General features: G+C 45.1%; 1 protein-coding gene across 3 annotated transcripts in view; it reads right to left on the bottom strand.

Moving 5' to 3' along the window:
• The window catches only part of TTC12 (tetratricopeptide repeat domain 12), a 48,486-nt gene that overhangs the window by 4,773 nt on the left and 27,623 nt on the right, over nucleotides 1-16,090 (bottom strand). For 2 of the 3 annotated variants that reach the window (XM_067751057.1, XM_067751055.1), the window contains 6 exons: nucleotides 14,510-14,702; nucleotides 9,926-10,018; nucleotides 8,791-8,851; nucleotides 7,879-8,016; nucleotides 7,323-7,421; nucleotides 6,779-6,847 (listed from right to left, as the gene is read on the bottom strand). In XM_067751057.1, the coding sequence (XP_067607158.1) occupies nucleotides 6,779-6,847; nucleotides 7,323-7,421; nucleotides 7,879-8,016; nucleotides 8,791-8,851; nucleotides 9,926-10,018; nucleotides 14,510-14,702 (653 nt within the window). The remainder of the gene's footprint in view (nucleotides 1-6,778; nucleotides 6,848-7,322; nucleotides 7,422-7,878; nucleotides 8,017-8,790; nucleotides 8,852-9,925; nucleotides 10,019-14,509; nucleotides 14,703-16,090) is intronic. The other variant, XM_067751056.1, reaches the window with a different exon arrangement.

Below are 16,090 nucleotides of genomic sequence, written 5' to 3'. Positions count from 1 at the left end.
TTCAATTCCTTTAGGAAAAAATGGCTCATTCTATGCCTGAGGAATAGATGCCTGGCTGCCAGATGCAGTCCCCCCATCTCTTACTTCTGTCCTCTGCTGTAGCTGGCGGTTTGAATTCTCGATCTTCTCCATGGAGCTGCAAGACAGACCCGCTACCCCCCAGCTGGGCTCCCCTCGTCTGTCCTCTACACGAAGGCTTCTTTAGCCCTGCCGCATTAATTACCAGTCTGGCAGCTGTTCTCCATCTTCCAGAAACTAGCTAAAATAACTTACCCTTTGGTGACCTCTTGCCTGTTCACTTTGTCAGTGTGCGTTTCTGCCTTTTTTCCCCCCTAATGTCTTTAGTCTCATTTTAATGATGTCTCCAGAGCAAGAATGGACAAACCTGTGTATTATCATATCACCTATCTTGTTTCCCTAATCTGCTTCCTACAGGGGCTAGGATGTGACTACAGCTGACAGTACAGCTCTCTTTTCAGGCCCAAGGCAGTAGAGAGAGCACAGTATTAAAGCACCGGGTTCCCTGCTAAGGCTACTGCCCTGCTCAACAAGCTGGTGAGCACCCACCTAGCTGTGGCCAAGCAGAGTCCTGGGGACATCTACCCCAGAGTCCTTGAAGGGCCAGTGTGGAACGAGTGCAGGCCCAGCTTTAGACCCAAGTACCCAAGAACACTGGTGCTTACCACTTTTGGGGTCGTGTATCATTTTTGAGGATCTGATGAAAGCTGTGGTGCTCTCCAGGCCCATGAAAATGCACATACACTCAGAGTTTTCTATACAATTGCTGGGGGTTCCAGGGAACCTGAAGACCTACCACATCTTCCTGGAGCCCAGGTTAAACAGCTTTGCCCTGTAAGTCTGGATTGACTTCAGAGAAGCTGTGGGCTTGCTGGCCACAAACAGGATATGCTGGGTCTACTTGGAAGGTTTTTACAACCCGGGAACCAGTCCCCTGGCTATGATCCTTTTTTTTTTTTTTTCAAAAAAACAGTTTAATACAGCAGGTTCTCATTAGTTATCTATTTTATACATATTAGTGTATATACGTCAATCCCAATTTCCCAGTTCAGCCCACCACCATCCCCCCTTCACGTCCCCCGCTTGGTGTCCATATGTTTGTTCTCTACATCTGTGTCTCAATTTCTGCCTTGCAAACCAGTTCACCTGTACCATTTTTCTAGATTCCACATATATGCGTTAATATACGATATCTGTTTTTCTCTTTCTGACTTACTTCACTCTGTATGACAGTCTCTAGATCCATCCACGTCTCTACAAATGACCCAATTTCGTCCCGTTTTACGGCTGAGTAATATTCCACTGTACCACATCTCCTTTATCCATTCGTCTGTCGATGGGCATTTAGGTTGCTTCCATGACCTGACTATTGTAAATAGTGCTGCAATGAACATTGGGGTGCATGTGTCTTTTTGAATTATGGTTTTCTCAGGGTATATGCCCAGTAGTGGGATTGCTGGGGCATATGGTAATTCTATTTTTAGTTTTTTAAGGAACCTCCATACTGTTCTCCATAGTGGCTGTATCAATTTACATACCCACCAACAGTACAAGAGGGTTCCCTTTTCTCCACACCCTCTCCAGCATTTGTTGTTTGTAGATTTTCTGATGATGCCCATTCTAACCAGTGTGAGGTGATGCCTCGTAGTTTTGATTTGCATTTCTCTAATAATTAGTGATGTTGAGCAGCTTTTCATGTGCTTCTTGGCCATCTGTATGTCTTCTTTGGAGAAATGTCCATTTAGGTCTTCTGCCCATTTGTTGATTGGGTTGTTTGTTTAATATTGAGCTGCATGAGCTGTTGATATTTTTTTTTGAGATTAATCATTTGTCTGTTGATTCGTTTGCAAATATTTTCTCCCATTCTGAGGGCTGTCTTTTTGTTTTGTTTATAGTTTCCTTTGATGTGCAAAAGCTTTTATTAGGTCCTATTAGGTCCCATTTGTTTATTTTTGTTTTTATTTCCATGACTCTAGGAGGTGGTTCAAAAAAGATCTTGCTGTGATTTAGGTCAAAGAGTGTTCTTCCTGTGTTTTCCTCTAAGAGTTTTATAGTGTCCGGTCTTACATTTACGTCTTTAATCCATTTTAAGTTTATTTTTGTGTAGGGTGTTAGGGAGTCTTCTAATTTCCTTCTTTTACATGTTGCTATCCAGTTTTGCCAGCACCACTTATTGAAGAGACTGTCTTTTTCCCACTGTATATTCTTGCCTCCTTTGTCATAAATTAGGTGACCATAGGTACATGGGTTTATCTCTGGACTTCCTATCCTGTTCCATTGATCTATATTTCTGTTTCTGTGCTGGCACCATATTGTCTTGACTACTGTAGCTCTGTAGTATAATCTGAAGTCATGGAGTCTGATTCCTCCAGCTCTGTTTTTTTCCCTCAAGACTGCTTTGGCTACTCGGGGTCTTTTGTGTCTCCACACAAATTTTAAGATTTTTTGTTCTAGTTCTGTAAAAAATGCCACTGGTAATTTGATAGGGATTGCATTGAATCTGTAGATTGCTTTGGGTAGTAGAGTCATTTTCAAAATATTGATTCTTCCAATCCAAGAATATGGTATATCTCTCCATCTGTTTGTGTCATCTTTGATTTATTTCATCAGTGTCTTACAGTGTTCTGAGTACAGGTCTTTTACCTCCTTAGGAAGGTTTATTGCTAGGTATTTTATTCTTTTTGTTGCAATGGTGAATGGGATTGTTTCCTTAATTTCTCTTTCAGATTTTTCATCATTAGTGTATAGGAATGCAAGAGATTTCTGTGCATTAATTTTGTATCCTGCAACTTTACCAAAGTCATTAATTAGCTCTAGTAGTTTCCTGGTGGCATCTTTATGATTCTTTATGTATAGTATCATGTCACCTGCAAACAGTGACAGTTTTTCTTCTTGTTTTCCAATTTGTATTCCTTTTATTTCTTTTTCTTCTCTGATTGCTGTGGCTAGGACTTCCAAAACTATGTTGAATAATAGTGGTGAGAGTGGACATCCTTGCCTTGTTCCTGATCTTAGAGGAAATGCTTTCACTTTTTCATCATTGAGAACGATGTTTTCTGTGGGTTTGTCTTATATGGCTTTTATTGTTTTGAGGTAGGTTCCCTCTATGCCCACTTTCTGGAGAGTTTTTATCATAAATGGGTGTTGAATTTTGTCAAAAGCTTTTTCTGAGATGATCATATGGTTTTTATTCTTCAGTTTCTTAATATGGTGTATCACATTGATTGATTTGCGTATATTGAAGAATCCTTGCATCCCTGGGATAAATCCCTCTTGGTCATGGTGTTACGATCCTTTAAATGTGTTGTTAGATTCTGTTTGCCAGCATTTTGTTGAGGATTTTTGCATCTATATTCATCAGTGATACTGGTCTGTAATTTTCTTTTTATGTAGTATCTCTGTCTGGTTTTAGTATCAGGGTGATGGTGGCCTCGTAGAATGAGTTTGGGAGTGTTCCTCCCTCTACTATATTTTGGAAGAGTTTGAGAAGGATGGGTGTTAGCTCTTCTCTAAATGTTTGATAGAATTCACCTGTGAAGACATCTGGTCCTGGACTTCTGTTTGTTGGAAGATTTTTAATCACAGTTTCAATTTCATTACTTGTGATTGGTCTGTTCATATTTACTATTTCTTCCTGGTTCAGCCTTGGAAGGTTATACCTTTCTAATAATTTGCCCATTTCTTCCAGCTTGTCCATTTTATTGGCATAGAGTGGCTTGTAGTAGTCTCTTAGGATACTTTGTATTTCGGCGGTGTCTGCTGTAATTTCTCCTTTTTTCATTTCTAATTTTATTGATTTGATCCCTCTCCCTCTTTTTCTTGATGAGTCTGGCTAAAGGTTTATCAATTTTGTTTATCTTCTCAAAGAACCAGCTTTTAGTTTTATTGATCTTTGCTATTGTTTTCTTTGTTTCTATTTCATTTATTTCTGCTCTGATCTTTATGATTTCTTTCCTTCTACTAACTTTGGGTTTTGTTCTTCTTTCTCTAGTTCCTTTAGGTGTAAAGGTAGATTGTTTATTTGTGACGTTTCTTGAGGTAGGCTTGTATAGCTATAAACTTCCCTCTTAGAACTGCTTTTGCTGCATCCCATAGGTTTTGGATTATTGTGTTTTCATTGTAATTTGTCTCTAGGTATTTTTTTATTTCCTCTTTGATTTCTTCAGTGATCTCTTGGTATGTAGTAACATATTTTTCAGCATCCATGTGTTTGTGTTTTTTATGTTTCTTTCGCTGTAACTGATTTCTAATCTCATAGCACTGTGGTTGGAAAAGATGCTTGATGTGATTTCAATTTTCTTAAATTTACCAAGGCTTGATTTGTGACCCAAGATGTGATCTATCCTGGAGAATCTTCTGTGTGCACTTGAGAAGAAAGTGTAATCTGCTGTTTTTGGATGAAATGTCCTATAAATATTAATTAAACGTATCTGGTCTATTGTGTCATTTAAAACTGTGTTTCCTTATTAATTTTCTGTCTGGATGATCTGTCCATTGGTGTAAGTAGGGTATTAATGTCCCCCACTATTACTGTGTTACTGTCGATTTCCTCTTTTATAGCTGTTAGCAGTTGCTTTATGTACTGAGGTTCTCCTAAGTTGGGTGTATATATATTTATAATTGTTATATCTTCTTCTCGGATTGATCCCTTGATCATTATGTAGTGTCCTTCCTTGTCTCTTGTAACATTCTTTATTTGAAAGTCTATTTTATCTGATATGAGTATTGCTACTGCAGCTTTCTTTTGATTTCCATCTGCATGGAATATATTTTTCCATCCCCTCACTTTCAGTCTGTATGTGTCCCTAGGTCTGAAGTGGGTCTCTTGTAGACAGCATATATATGGCTCTTGTTTTTGTATCCATACAGCGAGCCTGTGTCTCTTGGTTGGAGCATTTAATCCATTCACGTTTAAGGTAATTATCTATATGTATGTTCCTATTACCATTTTCTTAATTGTTATGGGGTTTTTTTTGTAGGTCCTTTTTTTCTCTTGTGTTTCCCACTTCGAGAAGTTCCTTTAGCATTTGTTGTAGAGCTGGTTTGGCGGTGCTGAATTCTCTTAGCTTTTGCTTGTCTGTGAAACTTTTGATTTCTCCATGAAATCTGAATGAGATCCTTGCCGGGTAATCTTGGTTCTAGGTTCTTCCTTTTCATCACTTTAAGTATATCATGCCACTCCCTTCTGGCTGTAGAGTTTCTGCTGAGAAATCAGCTGTTAATCTTATGGGAGTTCCCTTGTATGTTATTTGTCATTTTTCCCTTGTTGCTTTCAATAGTTTCTCTTTGCCTTTAATTTTTGTCAGTTTGATTACTATGTGTCTCGACGTGTTTCTCCTTGGGTTTATCTTGTATGGGACTCTCTGCGCTTCCTGGACTTGGGTGGCTATTTCCTTTCCCATGTTAGGGAAGTTTCCGACTATAATCTCTTCAAATATTTTCTCGGGTCCTATCTCTCTCTTCTCCTTCTGGGACCCCTATAATGCGAATGTTGGTGCATTGAACGCTGTCCCAGAGGTCTCTTAGGATGTCTTCATTTCTTTTCATTCTTTTTCCTTTATTTTGTTCCATGGCAGTGAATTCCACCGTTCTGTCTTCCAGGTCACTTATCTGTTCTTCGGCCTCAGTTATTTTGCTATTGATTCCTTCTAGTGTAGTTTTCATTTCAGTTATTGTATTGTTCATCTCTGTTTGTTCTTTAATTCTTCTGGTGTTTGTTCCTTGATTCTTCTAGGTCTTTGTTTAACATTTCTTGCATCTTCTTGATCTTTGCCTCCATTCTTTTTGCAAGGTCCTGGATCATCCTCACTATCATCATTCTGAATTCATTTTCTGGAAGGTTGCCTATCTCCACTACATTTAGTTGTTTTTCTGGGGTTTCATTTCGTTCCTTCACCTGGTACATAGTCCTCTGACTTTTCATTTTGTTTATCTTTCTGTGAATGTGGTTTTCATTCCACAGGCTGCAGAACTGTAGTTCTTCTTGCTTCTGCTGTCTGCCCTCTGGTGGATGAGGCTACCTAAGAGGCTCGTGCCCAGGCTGTGATCCTTGAAGGGCTGGTTTCCCAGACCTGCCCTGGATGTGACACCAATTGTTTCTCTAGGTTTAGGGCCCTGACCTAATAGGCATAAAAGTTGGGGTGATTCCTAATGCAAGTGAAGAACACATCCCAGGATAATGGCAAACAGCCTCTTGAATCATATCAACATTCTCCTCCTGATACACTGTGCTAACCATAGGCCTTCTTAATTTTCTTAGCCAAATGTCAGAAACAGAAGAAAGCCATTCCAGCATATATCTCCAAGGGGGCTAAAACCATTATGCATGAACAACCTCCAGAATCACTGGCTTCAAAATATGTGTCTGGCTTTTTTGACTATGGCAGAAAGATTCCAAATAAAATCATTTGGCCTGTCCAATTTGCACAGAGATGGCTTGATATAGGACAAATCAGACAGATTACCTTGGATAAGCTGTTAAGGGCCACAGTTTACAGAAAACGGATTCTTAACTGGGGTTCCTGGACTCTAGGGCCTCCACAGATGGGCACTGGTGGGGGGTATCACCAAATCCCCTGAAACCATAGGCAAATTTGGTATTTATGTGCTATGGTCATTGTTTTGAGAAGTATATAATCTGCCTCATATCTCAGAGAATCAGTAGAATCTGAAATGTGTGGTGACTTCAAAATAAAACAAAACAAAACAAAAGGAGAACAACAAAGGAAGCTGTTTCTGGATTTCCCTGGGAGAAGCTTACTGTGAGGATTCCTCCATCCTGGCTGTTCAGTAAAGACAGGCACTTCCGGCTCACCTCCATGGCCCAAACCTACAACAACAAGGAGCAGGAGAAGGAGTTTGCCTGTCCTGGTCATGGTCCTCTGCCTCTTCCTTCTGAGCGCTCAAGTAGAACCGACCACTCTCCACTCCCTCCCTCTCACCACCACCACGTCTGTCCACATTTCCTTCACAACATCTTCTTCTATCGCTCTCATTTCTTCCCACGTCCAACTCCCCTAACTACAGGGTGACACCTTGAGGGCAGGGACCACATCGTATTTGACTTTGTAAACGCAGAACCTAGCACCGTGCTCAGCGCCCTGGATGCTCAACTGGTTTTCAGAATCAATACCTGACAGAGCGCCTCATCCATCCCTCGGCAGCTCAGGGACAGAGCGTCCGCCCAGCATTGCCCATTCCCATTGCCAGTGTAGAAGCACTGCCGTGCTTCTATCCTCTTTGCAGAAATGAGAACAGTTCTTTGCAACAGAATGGGTTAAGGTAGAGAGAAAAGAATGCGGTACCTCAGAGACAAAGGGGGACTGAAGACACAAGTTCATCATGAGTCCCAGGAGGGTATACATGACCTCTCTGAACAGGTCCACGTCCTCCTCACACTTGGCCTTTGGAAATAAAACAAGGTGATCAATGATCTTCCTGCAGCTTGTCATGGTCATCTGTTCCCCTTGGCGATGGTCTCAGTATCACTCACACTCCCTAAAATTGTCAGTGTCATGAACCTAAGTGATGTGGGAAGGTCTGAGCCCGGTTTACAGCACAGAGTGTGTGGCGCCTCATGTCATATGTTGTATGCCCTGGGTTCAAGCTGCAGATGGAGCTGTTGAAATGGGTGCTCAAGCCAGCTCCACAGAAAACCCTTCGAACATCTCCGGGGTGGAAGAGATTTGATCTGGAGGACTCTGTAAGGCCAGCTGCCCATCAAACCTACTGTTACAGAAGGGGTAAGCCACTGGCCCCAGCACCCTCAAACAGAATTTTTGGAAAAGCCAGATAATGAAGAAGAAGCCAATGCCCTCAAAGCAGGTAAAAGACCAACTTTGACTAGAAAAGCTGAAATACCATGAGGCCCAAGCAGGCGTCCCTGAATTCTTCAGAGGCAGACATCTGTCTTCGGGTGGCAGCCTCAGCGCTGAGGTTTCCCATAATGGCAATACACCGGCAGAGAGCTGAGGTGTTGGTGACCTTGGGATCTCTCCTCTAAAAGGGGATGAAGAGAAAGCGAATCTGCAGAGAGTAGGCAAATGATGCCAGAATAATGTCTAGGGGCATCCCTCACTCACCAAAATGTCTGGGAACCAGATAGCGTTATGCCACATGGGGACATCGGTGGGGTCACGCTGGCAGAAAGGAAGGAGGCACACAGAGGGGGAGACCCCAAATCACCTTGGCCTGGAATAGGGAGGCCTGGGGCTTAATCCCAGTCGCTCCATCAACTAGGTGGGGGCACTGGGACAAGTCCTGTCCCTTCTCAGACCTTCCATTTCCACATCTGTGAAATACTGGCGTGTCAGTATGCCCTCTAAGGTCCCCTGAAACTTCTATGGCTCACTGGGGACAGGTCTAGTCACAGCACGCTCTCCTGGAGGACTCCCAGCCTGGCAATTTTCTCCCTCATCAGCTCCAACCACCACACCTGCCCTCCTGACCAAGATGACTGCCATTCAGGGGACAGGGTTGCACGGGACTTGGCTCAGAAGAAGACTGATGGAGACCGACAAACTCTCCATCTTTGCCTACTGCAGCCCCCAGGCAGGCTTTCCTCCCCTGTAACCAGCTCTGCCCATACGCCATCTCCACCTGCCCCCACTGCAGCTGTTTCAACAACCAAGACTTGTATAAATTCCAGCTGTGAATAAATGATTCAACAACCTGAGAGGCAACAGGAGTTCTGGGGGGAAAACTGTGTTGAAACAGCCTGGCTCATGCTCCCAAAAGGGTCTGTCACAGGTGATAAAATGAGGGCTTACTCACCAGCACGCCCGTCAGTGCCAGGAGAACATCTGGAAGGCTGGCCTGGAACCAGACCTGGAATCTGTCGAGAGAACATCAGCCATGATTTATTTCTACCCCGTGCAAACTAAAACATAAATACAGCATCTTGGGTGATGGAGCAGACCGTCCAACCCTGGGCCCGTGTGATTTGCCCCTGCATGGATGATTCATTCGGAACCAAAAAAGGTCGTCACTGGGCAGGTAATGTGGCTTTACTTTTTCTTAGCCTGGAGACTTGCTTTTGATGTTAAACAACAGATCTCAGAGGGTGGCTCTCTCATGCAGAAGCTGCTGGAATCCTTAGGTTTCTGCCGAACTGACTTAGCACCACCCCTGCCCTCCCCTTGCTCTGAGTCTACACGCTGTGCGCCGTGCAAACAGGAGACACGGTGTAAGCATGTTTACGTGTCACGGCCGTGAGGAGGGCCCCGAGGCACACACACCTCCACCAGCTAGAGAGGCGAGTACACCCTCCCAGCCCGTGCTGATGGCCGGCTGCCAGCACAAACAGCTCTCTCTCTCATTGTATGACGGTTCCTAAGTAAGACGCCCCAAAGTTGATGAGGAAATTAAAAACAAAACAAGATGCAGTTTTTAAAAAACTGAAAAGTTATGAAAATCTAAGACCTTTACTGTCTTCCCCAGCAGCAGCTAAACAAAGAAAAAATAAAATAGCGCGGGGGATGGTTACCCATACTGCCACTGGCGGCCCGGGAGGGCTCTACTTTGTTACTGTGTTTCTCCTCCCTCCCCCTCCCTCTCTCCCTCTCTTTCTCTCTCATTTAATCAACACATGTCTGCCAGGCAGTTCCTATCAGGCACTGATTAGGGGAAGAAACCTCACCGCATAGCAGACTCGCTTGCTGGGAGAGTTACTGTTCTAAGTATGTTACTGCTTCCAAGCTCATTGAGGGCCGGGTCGCCCCCTTCGCCTAGAGGGACTGGAACGGGAGTGGCTGACCACGGTCCCTGAAGACATCAGCTGTCCTACGCAGTGAATCTTGTGATGCTCTGTTGGTCTAGCCTCCCGTGTGCCGGTGCCGCACGTTTTGGAAGATCAGACAGTTCAACAAAGGTTGAAGAAGAAATGTCAATTTCTGGAAACAAAAATTACCTTTCTTCCAGAGCCAAGTCTGTGAGCAGTCCCATGGCTGAGTTGGCCTTCTTATCTGAGAAATCAAGAAACGACACGAGGGCTTCCAACAACCTGCAAAAATCCATAACACCCTCAGGGTGGGCTGACCTCCAGCCGACAGCATCCCCAACAAGGAGGCTTCGCATGGAGGCCAGGAAGGCGTCAGCACCTGAGTGAAATAAGCTGAAAGGGCCTTACCATGCCCACCAGGAAGCCCAGCCCCTGCCCACTCCAATGAGGCAGACACCCTCCCGTGGGAATGGCTCTACCACTTTACGTGAGGGCCCAGGGGAATTAACAGTTTGAACCAAAGTTCACTGATTATCAGATGCTGACTTGGAAGGAATCTCTGGTGCCTCTGCCCTGGGACTCTGGCTTGGCCAAGTTGAATCACACAAATGACATCTAAATGGCACCCTTACTAATCTGCTGGTGACTAAGTGGGAAGGCCCCCTAATGAAGTGGGGGATGGAATCAAGATTTAACGAGATTTTGACAGGTTGCTGAATATATCAGATGAAATTTCAGAGAGTTAAACTCAAAGTCTTTCACTTAGAGCTGGAAATTCTGTTTAAGTAACAGAATTGGGAGACCTGGTTTATACCTGACTCATGTGAAAAAAACTTACAAGTTTTTAGCCAGTGGCAAACCTGGTATACGAGCAAACAGTCCGGTGCAGCTGCCGAAAAGCTAATGCAGTCTCAGGCTGCCTTAACAGACTGACCGGCACCAGGACAATGAGAGCAGAAGGCATTTGTCCATCCAGCAAACCCACACCAAGCACCTACAGCGTGCTGAGTGTCGTGCTCAGTGCTGGGACACAGTACTGAGCTCCTGTCTCGTACAGGGACGTGTGTCAGATGATAGGTTAGAAACAGACACATATCAAGTGGGCACAGAGTCCCCCCGGCAAGAGCTGTGGGAGGATGGAGATGAGGATGACATTTCCGCATCACTTGAAAGTGCAGCATTGGCTACGTGTCCCTTTGTCCGTTCAGTCAACAACACTTACTGGCATTACGTGCCAGGTGACGTGGTAGGCTCTGGAGCCACAGGGATGAAGCAAGACAAGGCCCCAGCTCCAAGGAGCTTGTAGGCCAGCGTCAGGCACGTGGGGACAGGAGCAGAGCATCTGAGGCAGAGCACACAGCCGTCTCAAAGGTGATGAGGCATAAATCGCAGAGGCACACTTGGGGACTGCTAGCGGTTCCTCACAGCTAGTGCTTAGGGAGCGGGGAGGACAGAGAGCTGCGAGGCTGGGGAGCTGGGCAGAGCCAGCCTGGGTCACGGCGGGCCTTCTGGAATGTGTGTACTTTCCCCTGTTAGCCTGTGTCCCGAGTGTGGGCAGTGGACGACTTGCTTGGTGGGGGTGTATGGGGAGGGCTGAAGGCTCTTGAGCCCCTCTCAGTCTCTGAGCTAGAGGAGGCCCCAGGAAGCTGTATTCTAATAAAGCCCCCAGGTGACTCCTAAGCGCTGTATTTCTCAGAAATTCAAGAACTAGTCTTAGAGGCAGTAGAGTAATTACGGCATTTTAAGCAGGAAAGTAACAGGACAGATGTGCATTTGGGACAAATCCCTTTGGTGGTGTGCTGCAGGTGGATCAGAGCAGGTAGTACAGGAACCAGGGAATCCAACGGGGGGAGAACCGGGGTTTTCCAGACAATAAAGGTTAAGGGACTGCGCTGAGACGGGGCAGAGTAAGAGGCACAGTTGAGAAGAAAGAGGCCTCACAATGACCTAGAAGTAATGATGGGAGACGGTGCAGGAGAGCCAGAGGAAATGAATCCAGGAGATGCGGAGGAGATAGGACTGACAAGTACCATTTTCTCAGGGATGTGGGCAGGAGCCAACCAGGGAGCTCTCAGGATTCTGGCCTAGGTGACGGGGTGGATGGAAATGCTATCTGTGAAGACAGAAAATTCAGCTAGAGGCTCTGGTTTGAAGAACCGCTTTTGAAACGCTAAGTTTATGATACTTGTGACGTTGCGATGAAGGTGCCGAGTTGCAGAAGGATGTTTCCTTGTAACATGTGAGAGGGAGACTTAGACATGATAATTAGGGCCATGGACAAGAAGAGGGCCAAGGGTAGGATCTTGCGGTCCCTGACGTGGAAAGATGACAGCATAAAGGGGGCTTGCAAAGGGAGCCGAGAAGGAACAGCAGGGAGTGGGAGTAGGGCCAGGAAGAATGATATCATTAGGACCAGATGCCATCAGGCTGTAACAGGAGATAAAGACAGAAAAGAGCCCATCAAACTGGGCTCTTAGATTCAGGAGTACAGCCTCCAGTCACCCACATTTATGGTACTGGGTTTATTTAGCAGCTTGTTCTGGGAGGGGTCTGGAAGTCGAACTACCTGAGGAACGGTTGAGGAAACCAGGATGCTTGACCTGGAAAACATTGATGTCTTCAGACATGTCAAACACTGGGATGTGGGAGAGTTGCATTCTATCCTGCCTGCCTCTACCACAGAAGCTGGAACCATCTTCCCCACCAGGGTGGCATGTGACACAATTCTGACCAAAGAGAAACAAAAGCAGTAGCTCCTCTTGATAAAAGGGACAGACCCAGTTGGTGCTAACCTGTCTTAAAGAGGGATGTGATGCTTGGAGTTGCAGCAGCCTTGTGTGACCATGAGGGAAAGGTCAAGAGAAGGACAGAGACGTTAACCCTGCCATCGTTAAACCACCAAACCAGCTGTTACCATCTTTAGTCTTTTTGTTATGTGAGAAAAACAAGACCAGTTCTCTTGGCCAAGTAATCTGTCAAATGCAGCAGAAAAAATTTTACCTAGCATACGGGTATCATGTCTCTGAAGCTTCACCATAAGTCTGTGATACAGATGAGATATCAGGCACTTCAAGACTAAGCAGCTTTCCTGGGTCACACAAGTAGAAAGAGACAAGCAGGGGATGTGGGCTCCTGACTGCTTGAATCTAAAACCCCAGAGCTTTTCACAAAGGGATACTGGCCCTCACTCGGCTCCTGTCCTTGCACATTTGTCCCTTCACTTTCTCATTTGGGGAGGAATGTGAGGGTCATGGAACCTGTGTGCAGCCCTGTCCTGTTTCAGACTATCTCATTTCATTTCAGAGAACATGTTCCATCTCTTTCCGGTTTAACTGGAGATGGACATTAACGAGAAGAGTGGGCACACAGGTAACAAACTGAGGTTTCTTTGACTGTCTAAGGAAAGTAGGCAGGACTACACAAGATGATCACAAATGCCAAGACACTGGAAAAGTTCAAATGAAACTCAAGCAATTCAAAGATAGCTGGGGAGAAAGCTTATGATAACTATAGCTACATTTACTCAAAGAGACCAAAACCAAATGAAAAAACATATGATGAAGGTATTGAGGAAATGACTGCAGAGTCATTTGAAATGTGAAATGCGCTTTTGAGGATTTAACTCTGCTAACGATCCGTTTGCCTGTGTAGGTTGAGCTTTGGGGGCTGCCAAGGCCTTTCCTGTGAGCCATGGGGCTGCTGAGCTGGGCTGAGAAGGGGAGAGTCACAGCCAAGGCTTATCCTGTCCTCAGCGCACATGGACTTCCTCACTGACATGGGACCAGCCCCAGAGGCCTCGCTGTGGTCCAAGAAGGTCTGACACAGCTTCATATTTGATTGCTTTCCTTTTGGGGAACAGAGAGTAGGAGAGAGGCTCCAAGGCCTGGGACACAGCTGGCTGAGATGCCCCGAGTCACTAGCTGCACTTTCTCCTGCCCCATCTGTGAAACGGGGTAATGACACTTATCTTGCCTCCCTCCCAATGACATGATAGTGAACAGAATCGGAAGCCAACTTCTGTTTTTAGGTTACATAGGAAGCATTTATAAAGCAAAGGTAGAATCACTGCTACTATTTCTTTTCGGTTGAACCACATGAAATTGCCAACGTGCAGCCTTTTGTGACATAAAAAGCGGCAATTTCACATATTCGAACTAATAATCTTTCGAAGGAAAAGCACTCGGCAGAATCACTGTGCTTCAGCCATTTTAAAAAAAAGTTTACTTAGGAAAGAGGAGCATTCCATTCCTATCACCTTAAGCCTCGGAAAGACCTACATGTAACAGTATTTGAAATGTGTTTTATTTACTTATACCCTACCTTGCTCCAGAAAGGGTTTAAGGATATGCAAAATTGGATAGTATTACCTAAAACAGGAATAAATGAAGAAAAGTAAGGACAGGAACAGGGTAGAGCCAGGACTGAGGTTAAAAGGGCAGAAACAAATAGCCTATTTTACAGTTGGGTTCCCAGTTGCTGGTTTTGGAAGTGCTGCCATATTTACAAGGTCTGCAATGTCTGTGAGATGGAAACAGGCTCAGGAGAAGTGACACTGTCCATGGTACCAAGTTCAGACAGGTGTGTCCTGAAGGTCCTCATGAGGGAGTGTTCTTCTCAAAGGCTTCTCTTCAGAAAGTCTGTTTCTGATCCTTAATCTGGTAGGCTGGTACCTCTCCCGTCAGAGATATGAGACAGGAGCCAGGCAGGTGTTAATGTGGCAGGTAAGGACTGAGATGTTGCCGGGAAGCTCCCACCCACAGCGCAGAGCCTTACCCGGTCAGGTCAAGGTGGCCCATGATCAGGCTCCGTCCATTCTCCGTCTGGGCGAGCTGCAGCAGCAGGGCCAGAGTCTGCTGCCGGATGTTCAGGACCCTGGAGGCCAAGAGGGAGGGCAGCAGCTGGCCCATGTCGGGGCGCAGCACAAGTAGGCGCTGGTTCTCCTCTGCAAAACACAGGGCACGTCTGTCTAGCGCAGACCATGACAGCAGTCACACCAGTTCTGTCTCCCCACATCTCAATGGGAAACCCAACTCTTCCCCATGCATTTGAGAGGCAGGATAATGAAGGGTAAGAGCATGGATTCTAGAACCAGACTGCAGGGTCTGAATGACCAAGAAACGACCTTAGCCGAGTCATCAACCCCCGTGCTTCTTATCAGTGGGACGAGGAAGGCGACCAACATAACAGAGTTGTCGTGAGGATCAAGTGAGTTAATACGTGATGGTGCGGAGAACAGGGGCTGGCACACATACATTAGCTATTACCACTATTCTGGCCAGAGGCCTCTCAGCGTACGGTGTTCAGAAATGTGAGGAAAGGAAAAGAAATCAGCTAAACGGTGGAAGAGCTTTAGACCATCTATTTTCATATAATGGCCAAAGCAACTATTTGAGTTTTTTCTAGAAAACTAGAACGATCACATGAGAACATTAATTAATAAAGAATGCTCCCCTTCCTAGACCATGAGCTATTTCCAGGGCGGTGGCATCAGATTTGCCCGCACCCCACTTTCGTCTGGTGCATTTTCTAACGAGGTACGTGAATTTGAGAGCAGGCAGAGGTACAGGCTGGGGTATGAGGCTAAGCTATGAAACAGAGCAGAGTTTGTTTAGTTTACATAAAAATGAAAAGTAGCTCAGTGCAAACAATTCAAATAACACAACGTGTATACAGCTGAAAATGAAAGTCCTCTTCTCTCGTCCGTATCCCCTCCAGGTAAGCCCTTTCCCTAAGGGGGCTAGTATTCACCCTTCTTATGAACAATGTTAAAATATGATACATCCTACCCTGAAACTGGCTTTGCTCTCTCAGTCAGCACTATATCACAGACATATTTCCACGTCTTTACTTTTAAGCATTCCTTTGTCCTTTTTAAAAACTGCCCTGTATTTACTGAATTGGATATACCAAGATTTCATTGATCTGAGATACAGCATGTATGTCACAGGCTGTGTCCGACAGTATTTTCCAGATACTAAAGAAAGATGTGACCCCAAGGTTCACAGAAACCAAAGTGGGCTGCAGGGTGAGGAAGTTGGGCTGCACGGAGGGAAGCATGTCCAATTCATACTGAGGAAACGCCCGGTCACCAAGCCTGCCTCCCTAACCCTTGGGCAGGGCGATTTGCAAAAACACTGCTCGGAGCCGGTGCAGTGTTCTACAAGTAGCAGGGCACCTTGGTTAGGATATTAGTCTGAACGTAATTCCCTGCAGGGAAGAGTCCCCCTGATTCTCTAGAACTTAAGAATTCTAGAATTTAACATGATTCCTCCACCCTACTAAATCAGGAAGAAAATCGTATTACCTCATATTCAGCATTTAATCGTTTACAAGCTGCATTTACAAGCTCTCTCG

Source organism: Pseudorca crassidens, chromosome 9, assembly GCF_039906515.1.
Source record: "Pseudorca crassidens isolate mPseCra1 chromosome 9, mPseCra1.hap1, whole genome shotgun sequence".
NCBI classification, from domain to species: Eukaryota; Metazoa; Chordata; class Mammalia; order Artiodactyla; family Delphinidae; genus Pseudorca; species Pseudorca crassidens.
The sequence above is the reverse complement of the archived record's forward strand: the minus strand, read 5'-3'. Positions and strand labels throughout refer to the sequence as shown.